This window comes from Macaca thibetana, chromosome 7 (assembly GCF_024542745.1).
Source record: "Macaca thibetana thibetana isolate TM-01 chromosome 7, ASM2454274v1, whole genome shotgun sequence".
Classification (NCBI taxonomy): domain Eukaryota; kingdom Metazoa; phylum Chordata; class Mammalia; order Primates; family Cercopithecidae; genus Macaca; species Macaca thibetana.
In genome coordinates, this window is record NC_065584.1 from 143,380,185 (window position 1) to 143,399,170 (window position 18,986).

At 38.2% G+C, this 18,986-nt stretch overlaps 2 protein-coding genes across 10 annotated transcripts in view; one reads left to right on the forward strand and one right to left on the reverse strand.

Annotated features, from left to right (window-relative positions):
• Window positions 1-18,986, reverse strand: part of SLTM (SAFB like transcription modulator) — a 263,545-nt gene that overhangs the window by 147,561 nt on the left and 96,998 nt on the right. The window lies entirely within an intron of this gene.
• The window catches only part of RNF111 (ring finger protein 111), a 111,496-nt gene that overhangs the window by 35,644 nt on the left and 56,866 nt on the right, over window positions 1-18,986 (forward strand). For all 9 annotated transcript variants that reach the window (XM_050796803.1, XM_050796806.1, XM_050796810.1 and 6 more), the window contains exon 2: window positions 8,631-9,529. In XM_050796803.1, the coding sequence (XP_050652760.1) occupies window positions 8,650-9,529 (880 nt within the window). In that variant the 5' untranslated portion in view covers window positions 8,631-8,649. The remainder of the gene's footprint in view (window positions 1-8,630; window positions 9,530-18,986) is intronic.

Below are 18,986 nucleotides of genomic sequence, written 5' to 3' on the forward strand. Positions count from 1 at the left end.
CGTAAGTTGCACTGAGCCGAGATTGTGCCACTGCACTCCAGCCTGGGCGACAGAGCAAGACTCAGTCTCAAAAAGAAAAAAAGAAAAAAGTGAGGAAATAGCATGTTAGTTTACCCTGTTTTATAATTGAAAGAATTTGCTATTATTTTGGCATCAAATTGAATTTCCCATAAATTTTTGCATAAGTACCATTGTTATAATTGTTTTCGTGTAGGTCTTATGTGTCTCTTGTTAATTTCTCATACCAGATATTAAATCGTCTCATTCCTATTGTAAGTAGTATTTTTTTGTTGTTGTTATTTTGTAGTATTTTCTAACTAGCTATTGTTTGTGTAAAGTCAAGTCATTGATTTTTGGGGTGTTACTTATTTTTAGTAAATATATAAGTAATTGGCCTGTCTTACTGTTGCCAGTGGTTTTCTACTGTTGAGCTCATTTGTCAGTGTCATCTGCCAGTAATGAAAAAAATTACCTTCTTTTAAATATTTATGCCCATTCTCTTGTTTAAATGACTTTACTAGCCTTTCCAGAACAATGTTTTATAACAGTGAAGACCTTTTTTTCTTCCAGATTTTAATGAGAATGCCTAGTGTTTCACTATTTTTTTTTTTTTTTCCGAGATGGAGTCTCGCTCTGTCGCCCAGCCTGGAGTGCAGTGGCGCGATCTCGGCTCACTGCAAGCTCCGCCTCCCGGGTTCACGCCATTCTCCTGCCTCAGCCTCCTGAGTAGCTGGAACTACAGGCGCCCACCACCTCGCCCGGGTAGTTTTTTTGTTTTTTGTTTTTTTTTTTTTTTAGTAGAGACGGGGTTTCACCGTGTTAGCCAGGATGGTCTTGATCTCCTGACCTCGTGATCCGCCCGTCTCGGTCTCCCAAAGTGCTGGGATTACAGGCTTGAGCCACCGCCCCTGGCCGTGTTTCACTATTAACTATCAGTTATTTTTGCCCCGAATTATATATGCCAAACAAACGATGTCTGTGAGCTGAATCCTGCCAGTTTTCTAGTTTGAACTTTGAGCCTTGAACTTTATAACTTTGAGCCTTGAGACCCTAAGGGACATGAAGAGTGATCTTAATAGACTTTCTGGAAGATGCAACTACTTTCCTATTTAATATTTCCTATCCCCAAGAAGTAGCATGTAGATCAGTTTACCAATAATATACAGGAAAAGAATCTTTTGGCTCCTTACTGTTCTTTTCTTTCTTTTTTTTATTTTTATTTTTTGAGACGGAGTCTCGCTCTGTCGCCCAGGCTTGAGTGCAGTGGCCGGATCTCAGCTCACTGCAACCTCCGCCTCCCGGGTTTACGCCAGTCTCCTGCCTCAGCCTCCCGAGTAGCTGGGACTACAGGCGCCCGCCACCTCGCCCGGCTAGTTTTTTGTATTTTTTAGTAGAGACAGGGTTTCACCGTGTTAGCCAGGATGGTCTCGATCTGCTGACCTCGTGATCCGCCCGCCTCGGCCTCCCTAAGTGCTGGGATTACAGGCTTGAGCCACCGCGCCCGGCCATTACTGTTCTTTTCTATGGTCAGTTTCTCTGTTTTAAGGACCTGATCATCCTCAGTTATATGGTAACCATCTTGTGGCTCCAGAATACCTGAAAAAGGAAATTGGACAATAGTAAATGTTAAAGAAATCTTAGGTATTGTTTTCCTAATTTTGTTACTACTATTCTCATTCTGTGTATTTTCTTTTCTATCTCAGCTATTGGTGTCACTATATTCTTAGTTACCTAAGCTAGAAATATAGCAGTTGTGTTTCCTTCCTTCCTTTTACCCATTCTTTTACAGATTAATGCAATTTAAAAAATACTAATTGAGTGCCTACTATGTGCCAGTCAACTGTTTTCATTGCTGAAGATTGCCTAGATGAGATTTCCACTTCCTTGGAACTTACATTCTTTTGAGACGCTTTGTGTAATAAATAGGCTAACAAGATCTTTTCAGTTAGTAGCAAGTACTTTATGAAAGACAGAATATGAGTTTGAGTGATGAGGAAGAGAGGGTGATTTTTTAAATGAAGTGTGTTTTAGTCCAGATTCTCTGAGAAGCAGATGCCAACATAGGATGAAATATTCTTCTTTTACATGTTTATGCCCATTCTCTTGAGTGACTTTACTAGCCTTTCCAGGATAGGGTTTTGTAACAATATGTCTTTTGAATTATTTTGGTGGTAAAATGTACATAAGATAAAATTATCATTTTTAAGTTTATAATTTGGCCTTAAGTACATTGACATTGTTGTGCAACATCTCCATCCATTTTCACAACTTTTTATCTTCCCTGACTGAAACTCTGTAACCACTAAACACTAACTCATTTTCTCCCCCTCCCTCAGGCCCTCACAACTACCATTTTATTTTCTGTCTATGAATTTGATTACTCTGGGTAATTCATATAAGTGGAATCATACAATATTTGTCTTATTGTGTCTTCTTATTTCACTTAGCATAATGTCTTCAAGATTCATCCATGTTGTAATGCGTCAGGGTTTCCTTTTTAAGGCTGAATACTATTTCATTGTACATGTATATCACATTTGTTTATCTTTTCATCACTTCAGTGGACACTTGGAATGCTTCCACCTTTTGGTTTTTGCAAATAATGCTGTTATGATCCACCCTCCTTAGCCTCCCAAAGTGCTGGGATGACAGGCGTGAGGCACTACACTCAGCCAGAAATCAAGTTTATCTTACAGTTTTATAGCAGTTATCCTGAGTATAACTTTCTCCTTTCTACTAGGAAAGGTAGTAAGTTTATCAGGGTTGCACTCTTCTTTTCATAATTGAGTACATTGTTAGGTTGTGTACTCCTAGCAGAAATCTCTTGAGAAATTTTAGTATGAGCTAATGCACTTAAGGGTCCAGAGTGATACTTTTGAGGGAAAATACGTTTCTTGCTAATGAAATTTTGACTATTTAGAATATGTAACAAAACATTATTGTCTGTATTATCTAGATATGAGTAGTAGTAGTTATAGGTAGCAGAAGAGAATATTCTGTCAGGCATTTGGTTTAATACACTTACGCTGGCACATAGAAAAATAAATAAGATAATTAAAAATTTAATACACACCCCAAGTGATACCCCTGTAGTACAAGTATTATTTTTTTCACTTAATTATATGAAAAAGATAGTTAAATGGTAGACATATTTCTAGTTGATTTTCTGATAATCTCTAAAACTGTTGTAGAAAAATGCCAAGTCATCTATGGCTTTTTTTTTTTCTTCTTTCTTTTGAGATGGAATTTCGCCTTGTTACCCAGGCAGGAGTGCAATGGCATGATCTTGGCTCACTGCAACCTCTACCTTGCAGGTTCAAGCAATTCTTCTGTCTCAGCCTCCTGAGTAGCTGGGATTACAGGCATGTGCCAACACGCCTGGCCAACTTTGCATTTTTGATAGAGACAGATTTTTTCCATGTTGGTCAGGCTGGTCTCGAACTCCCAACCTCAGGTGATCTGCCTGCCTCGGCCTCCCAAAGTGATGGGATTATAGATGTGAGCCACTGTGCCTGGCCGGCTTTTAAAATTTCTTTTAAAAAATCTTGTTTCTTTAGAGTCATGTAAGCAATAATTACATTTTTATTTACAGTTGAAGCAAGTATTCATATTTATAATTGGTAGTGAAGCATCATACCAATAATAGTGTATCACAGTTTAGAAGTAGAGTTCTTCAGAGTTGTATGGGTAGTCTTAATGGGTTTGTCCTCCTTTTGCTCACATAAACTTGATCACATAAAATGTGAATCCCAACTCTAAATTTTAGTTTTGAAAGTATTTTTTTTAGCTATTGTATTTTCTTAGTGCAAGGTTTACCAATAGTGGTGTATTCTACACTAGTATCAGGAGTAATTAGCATGAAGTCATCATGATATAGCAATAAAATGATTGGATCGATGTACACAAAGAGGGACTAGTATTATGGTTTCACTATTGAAGCCATGTGTAACAGCAAGCCATTTATAATGTCACCAAGGAGATCTATCTTGTACACATTTGCCTCCTTTGTAAATTAGATCAGCCAATAATTTTTACAAAAATAAAAGACTAGAATACGGTTTTATCAAATAGCGAATCATTGAGAATATTATCTGTTGTTATATTTGCCACTTTTTAAGTTAAGTGCAATACTTGTGTCTCTTTTTGAACTTTCCTCTTCTCGGTTCAAAATACAGATTGATACAGTACAACGATGGATTTTAGAAAAAAGCGTTTAGAACATGATACAATACAGCGATGGATTTTAGAAAAAAAAAAATAGTGTGAATTACTCCCTGGGTGGGAACCTCTTAGTTATATGGGATGCTAATTTTGCATTTAATGACTGCATGACATGGTAACTCAGAGAACAGTTACTGGTGTACAAACACACACCACAGCATACACCAAACCACCCCTCCTTGCTCCCCTCTACTGTTTTCTCATTGGACAGACTAAATTGACCAAAAATCAGAGCAAATTTAACCACAAAGAGTTGATGGCATTGTTTTGGCTTTGGGACATGAAATGATGGAAAAGAAATTGGGTTCAGTTAATTGTGCTATGAATCGCTTCTTTGTAAACTAATGTACATGGCTCCATGTTCTCAGAATTTGTCTGGTTTTTGGCAAATTTTCATTGCCTCTCATGATCTCCATTATCAACATGAGGACTTAGTAATTATGGATGAGGAGTCTAATTTTTAAATCTTCAGCCAGTAAAGACTCCAAGATCTCCTCCTCTGAAATCCACCAGAACATAACTCTGGCATGGATTTCTGGAAGAACCCCAGCTGTTTCCAAGATACATCATGAGACTTCTGTTGCTGATGGAGTCTATATAGTTAATCAGATGCCCAGAAATCTTGATACTTTTCCTCTTGACTTTTTCACTTTTTTTATTTTAACCTCTTGACTTTCTGGCAGGAGTTTTATTGGGATATAATTTCCTTGGGTTTTTAGTATATTCACAGAGTCGCATAGCTGGCACCACAATCAATTGTAGAACATTTTCAGTTCACTGAAAAGAAAAGAAATTCTATACCTTTTTTTTTTTCCTCCGGGAGACAGAGTCTTGCTCTGTCGCCCAGGCTGGAGTACAGTGGCGCAATCTCGGCTCTCTGCAACCTCTGCCTCCTGGGTTCAAGTGATTCTCCTGCCTCAGCCTCCTGAGTAGCTGGGATTACAGGTGCCTGCCACCATGCCTGGCTGATTTTTGTATTTTTAGTAGAGACAGGGTTTCACCATGTTGGTCAGGCTGGTCTCAAACTCCTGACCTCAGGTGATCCACCTCAGCCTCCCAAAGTGCTGGGATTACAGGCGTGAGCCATTGCGCCCGGCCCACCTTTTATTTTATTTATTTATTTATTTATTTATCTTGAGACGAAGTTTCACTCTTGTTGCCCAGGCTGGAGTGCATTGGTGCGATATTGGCTCACTGCAACCTCTGCCTCCCTGGTTCAAGCAATTCTCCTGTCTTAGTCTCCTGAGTAGCTGGGATTACAAGTGCACACCATCACACCTGGCTAATTTTTTGTATTTTTAGTAGAGACAAGGTTTCACCATGTTGGCCAGGCTAGTCTCGAACACCTGACCTCAGGTGATCTACCCACCTCGGCCTCTCAAAGTATAGGGATTACAGGTGTGAGCCAGCGTGCCTGGCCAGAAACTCCATACTTTTTGGCCATTATAGTCGAATCTTCCTATCATCCCCAGCCCTAGGTACCCACGTTCTATCTCTGTAGATTTGCCTATTCCAGACATTCCATATAAAGGAATCTTACATTATGTTATCTTTTTGACTGGTTTCTTTTACTTAGCATATTGTTCATCTGTGTTGTAGCTTGAATCAGTATGGTAGTCCCTGCCCTCATCCAAGGGGAAACCATTCTGAGACCCCCAGTGGATGCCTGAAACCATATAGTGTTTCTTTTTTCATACACCTACATGCCTATGATAAAGTTTAATTTATAAATTAGACAGAATAAGAGACTAACAACAACAATAACATAGCACAATTCTAACAGTATACTGTAATAAAACTTACGTGAATGTGGTCTCTCTGTCATACTGTGAGTAACTGAAGCTGTGGAAAGTTAAACTGGATAGTGATAGTGAGGGACTACCATACTTCATTTCTTTCTGTTGCTGAGTAATCTTTCATGTGGATTTATTTATTCGTCAGTTGATGGGCATTTGTGTTCCCACTTTTTGACTATTATGACTAATGTTGCTGTTTATAAGTTTTTTTATGAGTATATGTTTTCATTTCTATTGGGTACATACCTAGGAGTGGAAATGCTAGGTCATATAGCAATTCTGTGTTTAATTTTTTTTTTTTTCCTTGAGACAGAGTCTTGCTCTGTTGCCCAAGCTGGACTGCAGCAGTGCAATCGCAGCTCACTGTAACCTCCTCCTCCCAGGTTCAAGTGATTCTCATGCCTCAGCCTCCCAAATAGCTGGGATTATAGTCATGCGCAACTAGCCTGGCTAATTTTTGTATTTTTAGTAGAAATGGGGTTTTGCCATGTTGGCCAGGCAGGTCTTGAACTCCTGGCCTCCAGTGATCCACCGCCTTGGCCTCCCAAGTGGTGGGATTACAGATATGAGCCACCATGCCCAGCCTGTATTTAATTTTTGAGGATCTGCTAGACTGCTTCCCAAAGTAGCTTGTACGATTTTACATTTCCATCAGCAATGTATGAGGGTTCCAATTTTTTTTTTTTTTTTTTTTTTGCATCCTCTCTAACACTTGTTATTACCTGTCTTCTTTATTATAGCCATCCTATTTGATCCCGTTCAACTCTTAGATCACATGTACCTGTGTTTTATCATTGTGACTTCTGTTTTCTTGCCTTTAATTAAAATGATCCTTGTCTGACTGGCTGCCTTCTGTAATTTGCTCATTGCCATGCTCATGTTCACTCATCTTTGTGTTCCTGGTTTATCACTGATCCTGCTGAACTACAGATAGGGCTTGATGGCTGATCTTGGATACAGCACTGCCTGTCCTTGTAAATAAGAATAAAAGAAGATAGTGGTTTTGATAGCTTTTTGTAGGAATAGGCCATTCTATGCCTTAATTATTGTCATTTGTTCTGATAATAAAGTTGTATACTACAGTAACATGGGAGACCTGTAAGATTATATATTTCTGTAACCCATTTGTAGAGAGGGAAAATACTTGCTTACAAAACAGCTGTTTTACTCGCTTTTTAGGAACTGGTTTAAAAATGTATTTTATGGGCAAAACAAATCTATGGTGTCAGAAGTTAGAATAGTGGTTAACAACTCGGTGGGTTGTAGTAATGGCAAGAGGGTTTCTAGGGTGCTGGTTATGTTGTTTCTCTATCTGTTTGCCAGTTACATAGAGGTGTTCATTTTGTTAGTGTTCATTGATCTATAAACTTAGACTATATGTGTATGCTATACTTAATAAAAACTTGTTAAAAATATGTTAACAGTGTTTACTCATATTTTACACCAGTGAAGCTCTTCGTTTGTCACAGTAACTGCCTTTCTGATGAATATGTTTCATTTTGTCATGATATTTACTAATTTTAAGTTATTTTCATATGTACATTGCATTGATGTAAATGCTTTAAATTCTTATCTCCTTTTGGCAGCTCGTAATTTAAGATGTTGAATGATTTAGATAGATTAGCTGTACAAAGTTTGATTTTATATTCTGCTGTACTGTTTATTTAACTGAATAATCTTCAGCAGCCCAAAGTCTTGGCTGTAATCTTTCTGTATCTAAAACTGAAATGCAGTAGTTGTGCCTATTATCAGGAGAATTCAGATTCTCATTAGAGAATTAATAGAATGGTATGAAGGAAAAAAACATAGAAAAGAGAAGCTTATATTCATTAGCTCATTATTAATAGTATCAATCTAATGTAACCATCTAGATGTACAGAAATATTTAATAACCACTTAAAAATGTCATACCAGGAGTAAAACATGTTGACTAGTCTTTTGAATTCGAATCCTTTTGTCTATATTTCACTGAAATAGGTTTTGAAGTAATTGTTTGATTTGACCAAATATGTTATGTTGCTGAAGGTAGTAAGATATGCAACAAGATCAGTTTTTGATTAATAGAAGTTTTTTTTGTTTGTTTGTTTGTTTTTTTTTGAGACGGAGTCTCGCTCTGTCGCCCAGGCTGGAGTGCAGTGGCCGGATCTCCGCTCACTGCAAGCTCCGCCTCCCGGGTTTACGCCATTCTCCCGCCTCAGCCTCCCGAGTAGCTGGGACTACAGGCGCCTGCCACCTCGCCCGGCTAGTTTTTTGTACTTCTTTTTAGTAGAGACGGGGTTTCACCGTGTTAGCCAGGATGGTCTCGATCTCCTGACCTCGTGATCCGCCCGTCTCGGCCTCCCAAAGTGCTGGGATTACAGGCGTGAGCCACCGCGCAGGCTTATGCTCTATATTTACTGTATTTCTAAAAATTGGGTGCATGAGTAGAGTGACCAGAGAACAATGTTTTATAAGAACAGTAAAATAATTCATAACAGACATTTTGTGCACTGATGAGGAAAAGACAGTTCTGCCTTTATAAGGGATCTTCTTGGTGGAATTTGAGAACTCTTCAGTTAAATAGTATAATAAAACACATTAAAATTCTTTTAAATATCTAATTTTGTCTTCTAGGCTTTCCTTAAAGTTTCCCATGTCTCAATGGACTCCTGAATATAACGAGCTCTACACCTTAAAAGTGGATATGAAGAGTGAGATTCCTTCTGATGCACCAAAGACACAGGAGAGTCTGAAAGGGATCCTTTTGCATCCAGAGCCCATTGGGGCAGCCAAAAGTTTTCCTGCAGGAGTTGAGATGATTAATAGTAAAGTGGGGAATGAATTCTCTCACCTTTGTGATGATTCTCAAAAACAAGAGAAGGACATGAATGGTAACCAGCAAGAACAAGAAAAAAGTGTCGTTGTGAGGAAAAAACGCAAAAGCCAGCAGGCTGGCCCTTCGTATGTGCAGAATTGTGTTAAAGAAAACCAGGGAATATTAGGACTGAGGCAACACCTAGGAGCACCAAGTGATGAAGATAATGATTCCTCTTTTAGTGATTGTCTTTCTTCTCCTTCATCTAGTCTGCATTTTGGAGATTCTGATACTGTGACTTCAGATGAGGATAAAGAAGTCCCTGTAAGACATTCCCAGACCATTTTGAGTGCTAAAAGTAGAAGCCATAGTGCACGGTCTCATAAGTGGCCTCGGACTGAGACAGAATCTGTATCAGGATTGTTAATGAAAAGACCCTGTTTACATAGCAGTTCATTACGGAGACTTCCATGCAGAAAGAGATTTGTAAAAAATAATTCCTCACAGAGGACACAGAAACAAAAAGAGAGGATATTAATGCAGAGGAAGAAACGAGAAGTGTTAGCGCGAAGAAAATATGCCTTGCTACCTAGTTCTAGTAGTTCCAGTGAGAATGACCTCAGCAGCGAATCCTCTTCTAGCTCATCAACTGAAGGAGAAGAAGATTTGTTTGTTTCTGCCAGTGAAAACCACCAAAACAATTCAGCTGTTCCCTCAGGTAAAAATGTTTAAGCTGAGTAAAACATGGAACCGATTGCATTGTATATGTGCTTAATTTTTTGTTTGTGTCTTACTGATTTTATTTAAAATTACTATCAGGCTCTATTAACTTTTATTTTTAAGCCATTTAAATTACCAATTGCAGTATTAAACCATGACTCCAATGCTAAGATAAAAATTAAAAAAATTTCTAGTGACAAAAATAAGTCAGAGTTTTTTGGGGGAATAGCCATTTATTCCTTTTTTTTTTTTTTTTTCTGAAACAGAGTCTCACTCTGTCCCTCAGGCTGGAGTGCAGTGGCGCAATCTCGGCTCACTGCAACCTCCGCCTCCCGGGTTCAAGCAATTCTCTTGTCTCAGCCTCCCAGGTAGCCAGGATTACAGGCACCCACCACCATGCCTAGCTAATTTTTGTATTTTTAGTAGAGACAGGGTTTTACCATGTTGGCCAGGCTAGTCTTGACTCCTGACCTCAAATTATCTGCCTGCCTTGGCCTCCCAAAATGATGGGACTAGAAGCATGAGCCACCGCACCTGGCTTTATTTAGATACATTTTATACGTATTAGATTATATTTTATATGTGTTCTTAATTTATGGTACACATTTTTTTCCTTGTGTTTCTTTAATATGCTTGACTTTTATTAATACTTTTTCAGCTCCCTGTATGATGGATTCAACCATAGTAAGAACAGTTCTAGTAACTAAAAGAGACTGGTTAATATTATTTTTTCTTTTTTTTTGAGTCAGCATTTGGCTTTGTTGCTCAGGCTGGAGTACAGTGATGCAATCTTGGTTCACTGCAACCTTCACCTCCTGGGCTCAAGCCGTCCTCCCACCTCAGCCTCTCAAGTAGCTGGGACTATAGGCACACACCACCACACCTAGCTTATTTTTGTATTTTTTGTAGAGATGGGTTTTGTCAAGTTGCTCAGGCTAGTCTTGAACTCCTTAGCTCAGGCAATCCACCTGCCTTGGCCTCTCAATATTTTTTCTTTAGGTGCTGTGTTCTCGTTGTTTGCTGTTATCATGTTCTTTATAGTTGAAAAATAATTTCAGGTATTTGAGTAGTAACTTTTATTCTAATACTAGAACCCAGAGACTTTTAGTCCTGACAGTGCATACAATACATCAATTAAAATTGGATAGGGACTATTTCCTGTCAGTGCTCTTGCACATATGTGCCCTTGCTCATGCGCACTGACACTCTCTCACACACACACAGTAAATGTGATATATAAGTAGAATAAGTTTATTTGCAGACAGTCCTGAAATGTATGTTCCATATATACAGACCATCCTAAGATAATGCATCACTTTTACAGTTGTGATTTAAAGGGAGCTGTTGAAGTGAGCATTGAAGAGCTGTCTGAACTGAGGGAAAAGATTAATTTCTTGTGAAATTAGTGAATAGGGCAGTGGGCTTAGGGGGAGCTTTCTAAAGGGTTAGCTAAGTCATGGTTTCTAATACTAACATAAGCTTTCTCAGTTTTACCTTATGTCTTGCCTGTTAAGGTCATGGCTTGCTAGTCTACTTTTGGATGTGCCATTTCTTCTTCTGTTCTTATTTATGAGTCCCTTCCTTTTCCACGAATTTCTTTCCTTTTTCATTTTCATTTTTCTATTTTTGCCAGAACCCTAAAACCAGTAACCTTGTTCTTAATCTTAGGCTTGGCCATGTTCAGATCAGTTTTAACCTACACAAATACTTTTTTGAGAAGAGTTCATTTTGATCATGTATAGCCAGCTGAGAAGAGTGTAGAATAACCATTCCCAGAGGTTTCCTGAAAATAAGGGAAATGAGGGGTTGTCTTGCTTAATTGTCACTTTTTTCTCAGGTGGTCAGAATGTGCACGTACTGGTTTTGGGAGCGAGAACAGCAGAGCTCAATTTGTGCTTGAAGTTAATGAGACAGGATGGTTGATGTGGAGCAGAAGTTCTAAGGAGCTGGTGTTTCTAGGGGAATGAGAATATAGTAATTGAATGTCATTATCAGTGCCAGGGGTTCATATAGTCCCAAGTATTAAAGAGAAGTCCAAACTTAATGCATTTAAAAATCTTATTTAATAATTATTGTAGCAAGTTTTTTTTTTTTTACTGCCTTTCTTGGAAGGATTACATTATTTTAATTACATTATTTTCAGACATTACCCTCAAACATTAGAAACAGAAATCCAAAATGTTGAAACCAAGAACACCCAATGTTTTCTGGTTTCTAGACAAGTGATTTCTGTAAACTATTTTTTAAAAAAATAATGATTTAATAATATTCACATGATAGGGAATTTTAAAAGTATCTAGTAAGTTTAAAATAGAAGATAAAAGGTTATCTGTTCTTCATATCCTCCAGTCTTACTATTACCCAGAAGTAATCACTATTAGTAGTTTCTTATCTCCCTTAGAAAATGTGAAAGCCTATTCAAGGATAAATAATGTGGCTCTTTTTATATCACCATGTATAGTTATCTCATTCTTTTTGACATTTGCGTAGTATTCCCTTTGTATGATAATGTATTTAATCAGCTTTTGTCAGTGAATATTTGCTGCATTGAGCAAACTTGAGCTTGCATTTTGTATACCTATGTAAGTGTATCTTAAGGAATAATTTCTAAAAGTGTTTCAGAGGGTATATGCATTGAAAGTGTTGTTAGCTATTGTTACCAGAATGCCCTCCAAGAAGTTTGCATTAAATTCCTTGATGCTAATATCATGCTGGTAATAAAAATACCTAACACTGGTTGAGTGCTTACTCTGTGCTAGTAATGTTCTATTTTATGTGTATTCTCATTGAATCCTTCCAGTACTCATATGAGATGGATTCCATTACCGTCACACTCATATTACAGATGAAACATTTGGAAAATCAGTTTGGAATGATTTTTTAAAAACTATTTTCAGAATAGTTAAACTGAAATATTAATGGGACTTAACTTTATTGTCAAGAAATCTCAGCTCTTTCAAATAATTAACTTCCTTAGATTCTTAGGAGATAGGTTATTTCCTAGTCATATTTTGAGTGATTCAAATAAAGTGATTTGGCAAAAAGTCTTAGGTAATTCAAATGGTAGAACTAGAACTTGAACTCAGGCTTTCTGGATAGAGTTGTAATGTCTGAACTTTTAATTTGACTTATTTACTAAATGTTGATATGATTTGTATGGATGATTGGGTATTAGTCTGGAGCTTCTGGGACAACTTTTTCTTACAATGTGCATTTATTAATCCATTCTCACACTGCTAATAAAGACATACCTGAGACTGGGTAATTTATAAAGGAAAGGGGTTCCACATGGCTGGGGAGGCCTCACGGTTATGGCAGAAGGTGAATGAGGAGCAAAGTCACGTCTTACATGGCAGCAGGCAAGAGAGAGCTTGTGCAGGGGAACTCCCATTTATAAAACCATCAGATCTCATGAGACTTACTAACTACCATGAGAACATGGTATGTGGAAAATTGCCTACCTGAATTATGTCCATCTGGCCTCGTCCATGACACATGGGGATTATTACAAGTCAGGGTGAGATTTGGGTAGGGATACAGCCAGACCATATCATTCTGCCCCAGCCCCTCCCAAATCCCATGTCCTCACATTTCAAAACCAATCATGCCTTCCCAACAGTCCCCTGAAGTCTTAACTCATTTCAGTATTAACTCAGAAGTCCACAGTCCAAAGTCTCATCTGAGACAAGGCAAGTCCCTTCTGCCTATGAGCCTGTAAAATTAGAAGCAAGTTAGTTCCTAGATACAATGATGGTACAGGCATTGGGTAGTTATACCTGTTAACATTTAGTTCCACGTAACTTATGCAAATTTCTGTAGCTGGCTTGAATTTCTCCCCCAGAAAATGGGTTTTTCTTTTTTATCACATTGTCAGGCTGCAAATTTTAATTTTGTGCTCTTCTTCCTCTGGAATGCTTTGCTCTTAGAAATTACTTCTGCCAGATACCCTAAATCATCTCTGTCAAGTTCAAGGTTCCACAGACCTCTAAGGCAGAGGCAAAATGCTGCCAGTCTCTTTGCATAGCAAGAGTGACCCATTTATTCCAGTTTCCAAGAAGTTCCTTGTCTTCATCTGAGGCTACCTCAGCCTGGACTTTATTGTCCGTATCACTATCAGCATTTTGGTCAAAACCATTCAACAAGTCTCTAGGAAGTTCCGAACTTTCCCATATCTTCCTATCTTCTTTGGAGCTCTCCAAACTTTTCCAAACTCTGCCAGTTACCCAGTTCCAAAGTTGCTTCCACATTTTCAGATATCTTTACAGCAGTGGTCCACTCTGTTAGTACCAATTTACTGTATTAGTTCATTCTTATGTTGCTAATAAAGACATACCCGAGACTGGGTAATTCGTTCTGATTATTTTTTTGAGACAGTCTTACTCTGTGGCCCAGGCTGGAGTGCAGTGGTATAATCTGGGCTCACTGTAACCTCCGCCTCTTGGGTTAAAGTGACTTTCCTGCCTCAGCCTCCCGAGTAGCTGGGATGACAGGCCTGCGCCACCACGCCTGGCTAATTTTTGTATTTTTAGTAGAGACTGGGTTTCACCATGATGGCTGGGCTGGTCTCGAACTCCTGGCCTCAAGAGATCCACTGCCCACCTCGGCCTCCCAAAAGACTGGAATTACAGGTGTGAGCCACCACACCCGACCAAGACTGTGTGATTTATAAAGGAAAGAGGTTTAATTGACTTACAGTTCCACATGGCGGGGCAGGCCTCACAATCATGGCAGAAGGTGAATGAGGAGCAAAGTCACATTTTACATGGCAGCAGGTGAGAGAGAGCTTGTGCAGGGGAACTCGCATTTATAAAATCATCAGATCTCATGAGACTTGTTCACTACCATGAGAACATGGTATGTGGGAAAATTGTCCCCAAGATTCAGTTTTCTCCACCTGGCCCCTTCTTGGCATGTGGGCATTATTACAGTTCAAGGTGAGATTTGGGTGGGGACACAGCCAAACCATATTGGTGCATCAATATTTATCGGCTATTGGGAAATAAACTGATGGAAGAATGTTCTACATTTTAAGTATTTTGTAATATCTTAAAACACTCCAAGACACAACAGTTGTATATAATTAACTGACTTTACATCATCAGTTTATTTGTGGTTCTTTTTGGTTTGGTTTTGTTTGCTTTTTGAGACAGAGCCTTGTCTGTTGCCCAGGTTGGAGTGCAGTGGCTCAATTACGACTTGCTGCAGCCTCAACCTCCCTGGGCTCAGGTGATGCTCCCACCTCAGCCTCCTTAGTAGCTGGGACAGCAGCAGGTGTGTGCAACCACACATGACTAATGTTTTTTTTTTTTTTTTCGTAGAGACAGGGTTTTGTCATGTTGCCCAGGCTGATCTCAAACTCCTGGGCTTAAGTGATCTGCCTGTCTCGGCCTCCCAAAGTGCTGGATTATAGGTGTGAGCCACTGCACATAACCAGTTTATTGGTTATAATCAACAGATTTCTGGAAAATATTCCCTTTTTGCTGTCCCATTAATTGGCTTTTAACTTTAACTCTTTATTTTTTATTATTTTAACTTTATTTCTATACATAACTTTCTTTATAGAAAGCCGAAGTGATATGTTACTTGGGCTATTAGCAAGCCTGTTGGACATTGAGTTTTTCCCAGTTGCCAGTGAGGCTGATAATTTATACATTCTGTTTTGTTCCTATAATATTTGTCAAGAACTTCAGATATTTAAAATAACCTAACAGAAGCTAGGTTTGAGAATGGGTGTTAATTTTAGTAATGTATTTCTAGGATCTATTCAGAGAACCTTACTGGAAGTAATTAACATTTAGTAGCACTAAAACCTTGGGTTTCCCAATTAATTGTGGATATGAGGACTTCCTGATACTTTATTAACTTTAAAATTAATAGGTATTATAGATTATATCTCCTTCAGTCTTGAAGGAAATGTAAATGTCAAATATGCTCCTAAATAAGAGAGCTTAAGTCAGTCCCATTTTACCACTGAGGAGAAAAAGAAGTTTTGTCTATCTTGCTTTGAAATATAAAGTTTTAAGGCTGTTGTTAAAATAGTCATATGTCTTATTACCTTATTTACATATAAAATATTGAAAAAATTTTAATTTACAATTAGTGATTATTACGCACCCTTCCTGAAAATAATTTTATCCACACAAGCATCATAGACATTGACGTCTTGGTAATTGCTAGAACCATTTTTTAAGTCATCACAATTTGTGAGAGCATAGGATCCTCATCTGCTTTGTGTGAGATACGGCACTTACTGACTCCATGAGTGATGCATCACTAGAAACTTTGTCTCAAACTACAGATGTCATTTTACCTTATATTGGGCCTTAAAAAATTATCCAGTAGCTGTATATATATGTTTTCCATGTGTAGTCCATACTGTATTGACTTTTTAAGCTTTTTTAAAAGTTTGCTTAAAAAGATAACCCTTGGAATTGTAGAGTCCCAGGATCAGGAATTATATCTAAAGCTGTGAATACTTCTGTCCCTCTTTTTGAAAAATAGCATTGATTTTTTTTTTTTTTTGGTTTTATGATTTTATTTGGGAACTTTTAGACATATACAAAAACAGAAATATGCAATGAACTCCCCCATATACTCATTATCTCGCTTCAGTTGTTGACATTCCACCATTCATATTTCATTTCTAACCCCTCTTTTTTTTTTCCTGGAGAGTTTCAGAACAATTGTAGATATCATTTTACTCATAGAGACTTCAACACACATGGTTTAATTCTATTTTATATATGGCATCGTTTCTGTAAACTGATAGTTAGGTCTAAAAGCTTGATTAGGTTCAAGTTTAGTCCCGGCAGTACTTTGTTGGTGATACTATGTGCTGTCTGTTGCGTCACATATTGAGCTTGATCAGAGGGTTCAGGTGTCATTCTGATCCTTCCATTATAAAGTTCCCCTTCACTGTTTTCTGTAATGTTTTTTAGCAGTTATTAATGGTCTTGCCGAGATTCATTATATTAGGGGTTGCAAAATACTGATTTTTTTTTTTTTTTTTTTGAGATAGAGTTTCGCTTTTGTTGCCCAGGCTGGAGTGCAAAGATGTGATCTCAGCTCACTGCAACCTCTGTCCCCCGGGTTCAAGTGATTCCCCTGCCTCTACCTCCCGAGTAGCTGGGATTACAGGCTTATGCTACCATACTTGGCTAATTTTGTATTTTTAGTAGAGATGAGGTTTCTCCATGTTGGTCATGCTGGTCTCAAACTCCTAACCTCAGGTGATATGCGTGCCTCGGCCTCCCAAAGTTCTGGGATTACAGGCGTGAGCCACCACTCCCAGCCTTGATATTCTAATTCTATCACTTTGCTTAAGTTTATTCTCTGAGATTCTTCTATGAAGGAAGAACACTTCGTTCATCAGCTAATTGGTTATTCTGAAATTCTGTTCATACAGGAAAGGCGAGATGAATGCTTGATTTTCTTCCTTCATTTACCACTTCTCAGAATGACTTGGTATTCTAGCAGCATCCAAAGAGGTGTTTTTGGTTTTCAGTATCATGAATGCATGAATTTTAGTATATTTGATGGATTTCAGTTTGTTGCAGTCTTTTTATATTTTTTAAAATGATTTCATCTTTGGCCATTGGGAACATCTTCAGACTGGGTCATTGTCCTTTTGATGCCATCCTAGTGGTCTTTGATGACTTCCCTACTCTCTGGTATGTCAGATTGGTGCAGATTAATCTATAGTTCCTGCCGCAGACCTAGAAACAGCTGTTCCTTTAAGAACTCCCGACTTTTTTTTTTTTTTTTTTTTTTTTTTTTTTTTTATGGAGACAGAGTCTTGTTCTTTCGCCAGACTGGAGTGCAGTGGTGTGATCTTGGCTCACTGCAACCTCCGCCTCCTGGGTTTAAGTGATTCCCCTGCCTCGGTCTCCTGGGTAGCTGGGACTACAGGCGCGCACCACCATACCTGGCTAACTTTTTGTATTTTAGTAGAGATGGGGTTTTACCGTGTTGGCCAGCATGGTCTCGATCTCCTGACCTCATGATCCGCCTGTCTCAGCCTCCTCAAGTGCTGGGATTACAGGTGTGAGCCACCGCACCTGGCCCGATTTTCTTTTATTGGGAGGTGATAGAGACTAAAGTCTGGGAATTAAGGTGTTTTTTGCTCTACTGGGTTGCCAATGCTTTTGGCTTTTTTGAATTTAACCTAATTTTTTTTTTTTTTTCTTTTAAAGGGACAAGGTCTCACTCTGTCGCCTAGGCTGCAGAGCAGTGGTGCACTCATAGCTTTCTGCAGCCTTGACCTCCTGGGCTCGAGTGATCCTCCTTCCTCAGCCTTCTGAGTACTTGGGACGACAACACATGCTGTCTTGCTCCACTAATTTTTCAATTCTATTTTAATTTTTTTTTTAGAGATGAGATCTTCTTACATTGCCCAGTGTGGTCTCAACTTCCTGGCCTCAACTTATCCTCCTATCTTAGCCTCCTCATTTGCTGGGATTACAGGTGTGGTTTGAACCACCATGCCTAGCACATTTTGACTGTTTTAACAAAACTAGGAATGTAAAGATTTAGAAAAAAATAAATCTTTAAGTGAATATTTCCACTATAAGTTTAGGATTAGGGTTTTTATGTAAGTTGTTGTTTTATATTTGTATTCTTATGCTGAAAACTCTGATTCTTAATAATATTAACCATTGCTTATTTGCCTTATCCTGTATATACCATAAATACATACACATAAGTGAACTAGTTTCAACATAAAAATTACTTTTAATGGCAAAACTGCCCTTGCTTTTTCACCAACTTAATATAGTAGTTCTAATTAATACAGTTTAAGTATTTTGTTTTGTATAGTGCCTTTTTGCCCTTGGCCAGTTTTCTGTGTGGTTGTGCCACCAATTTCACATGCATTTAGGTTCATTTATTTCAGGGTTGGCTTTTTTAAGGGTATTTTTTAAAAAAATTAATTTTGCTTTTTAAATTATGTAAAACATTTACCTGGCTTCAGAGGCAAAACTTTAAAACAAGATATACTCAGGTCTTTAGTTTTGGTTAATTCTTTCATTTTTTTTCCTTCAAAAATAAACTCAAAATATGACCCCCTTCTCTTACTCAAAAGTGTCTCTTGCTTTTTTCACTTAATATATACTATTGTTGGGGTATACAGAGATACTGTAGAGGAATGAAAGTATGTGTCTCTGTATGTGTCATTTCTTTTTATTCCTTTTGTTGTTAAGCTTCATCATACTGCCTTGGATGGTTGTACCAGTGTATTCAACCAGTCTCCTATTGATGAACAGTTTGCAGACTTTTTTTTTTTTTTTAAATATAAATAGCATTGCAATAAACAGCTTTTTTTGACCCGGTGCGGTGGCTCCCACCTTTAATCCCAGAACTTTGGGAGGCCAAGGCAGGTGGATCATGAGGTCAGAAGTTCAAGACCAGTCTGACCAACATGGTGAAACTCCGTCTCTGCTAAAAATACAAAAGTTAGC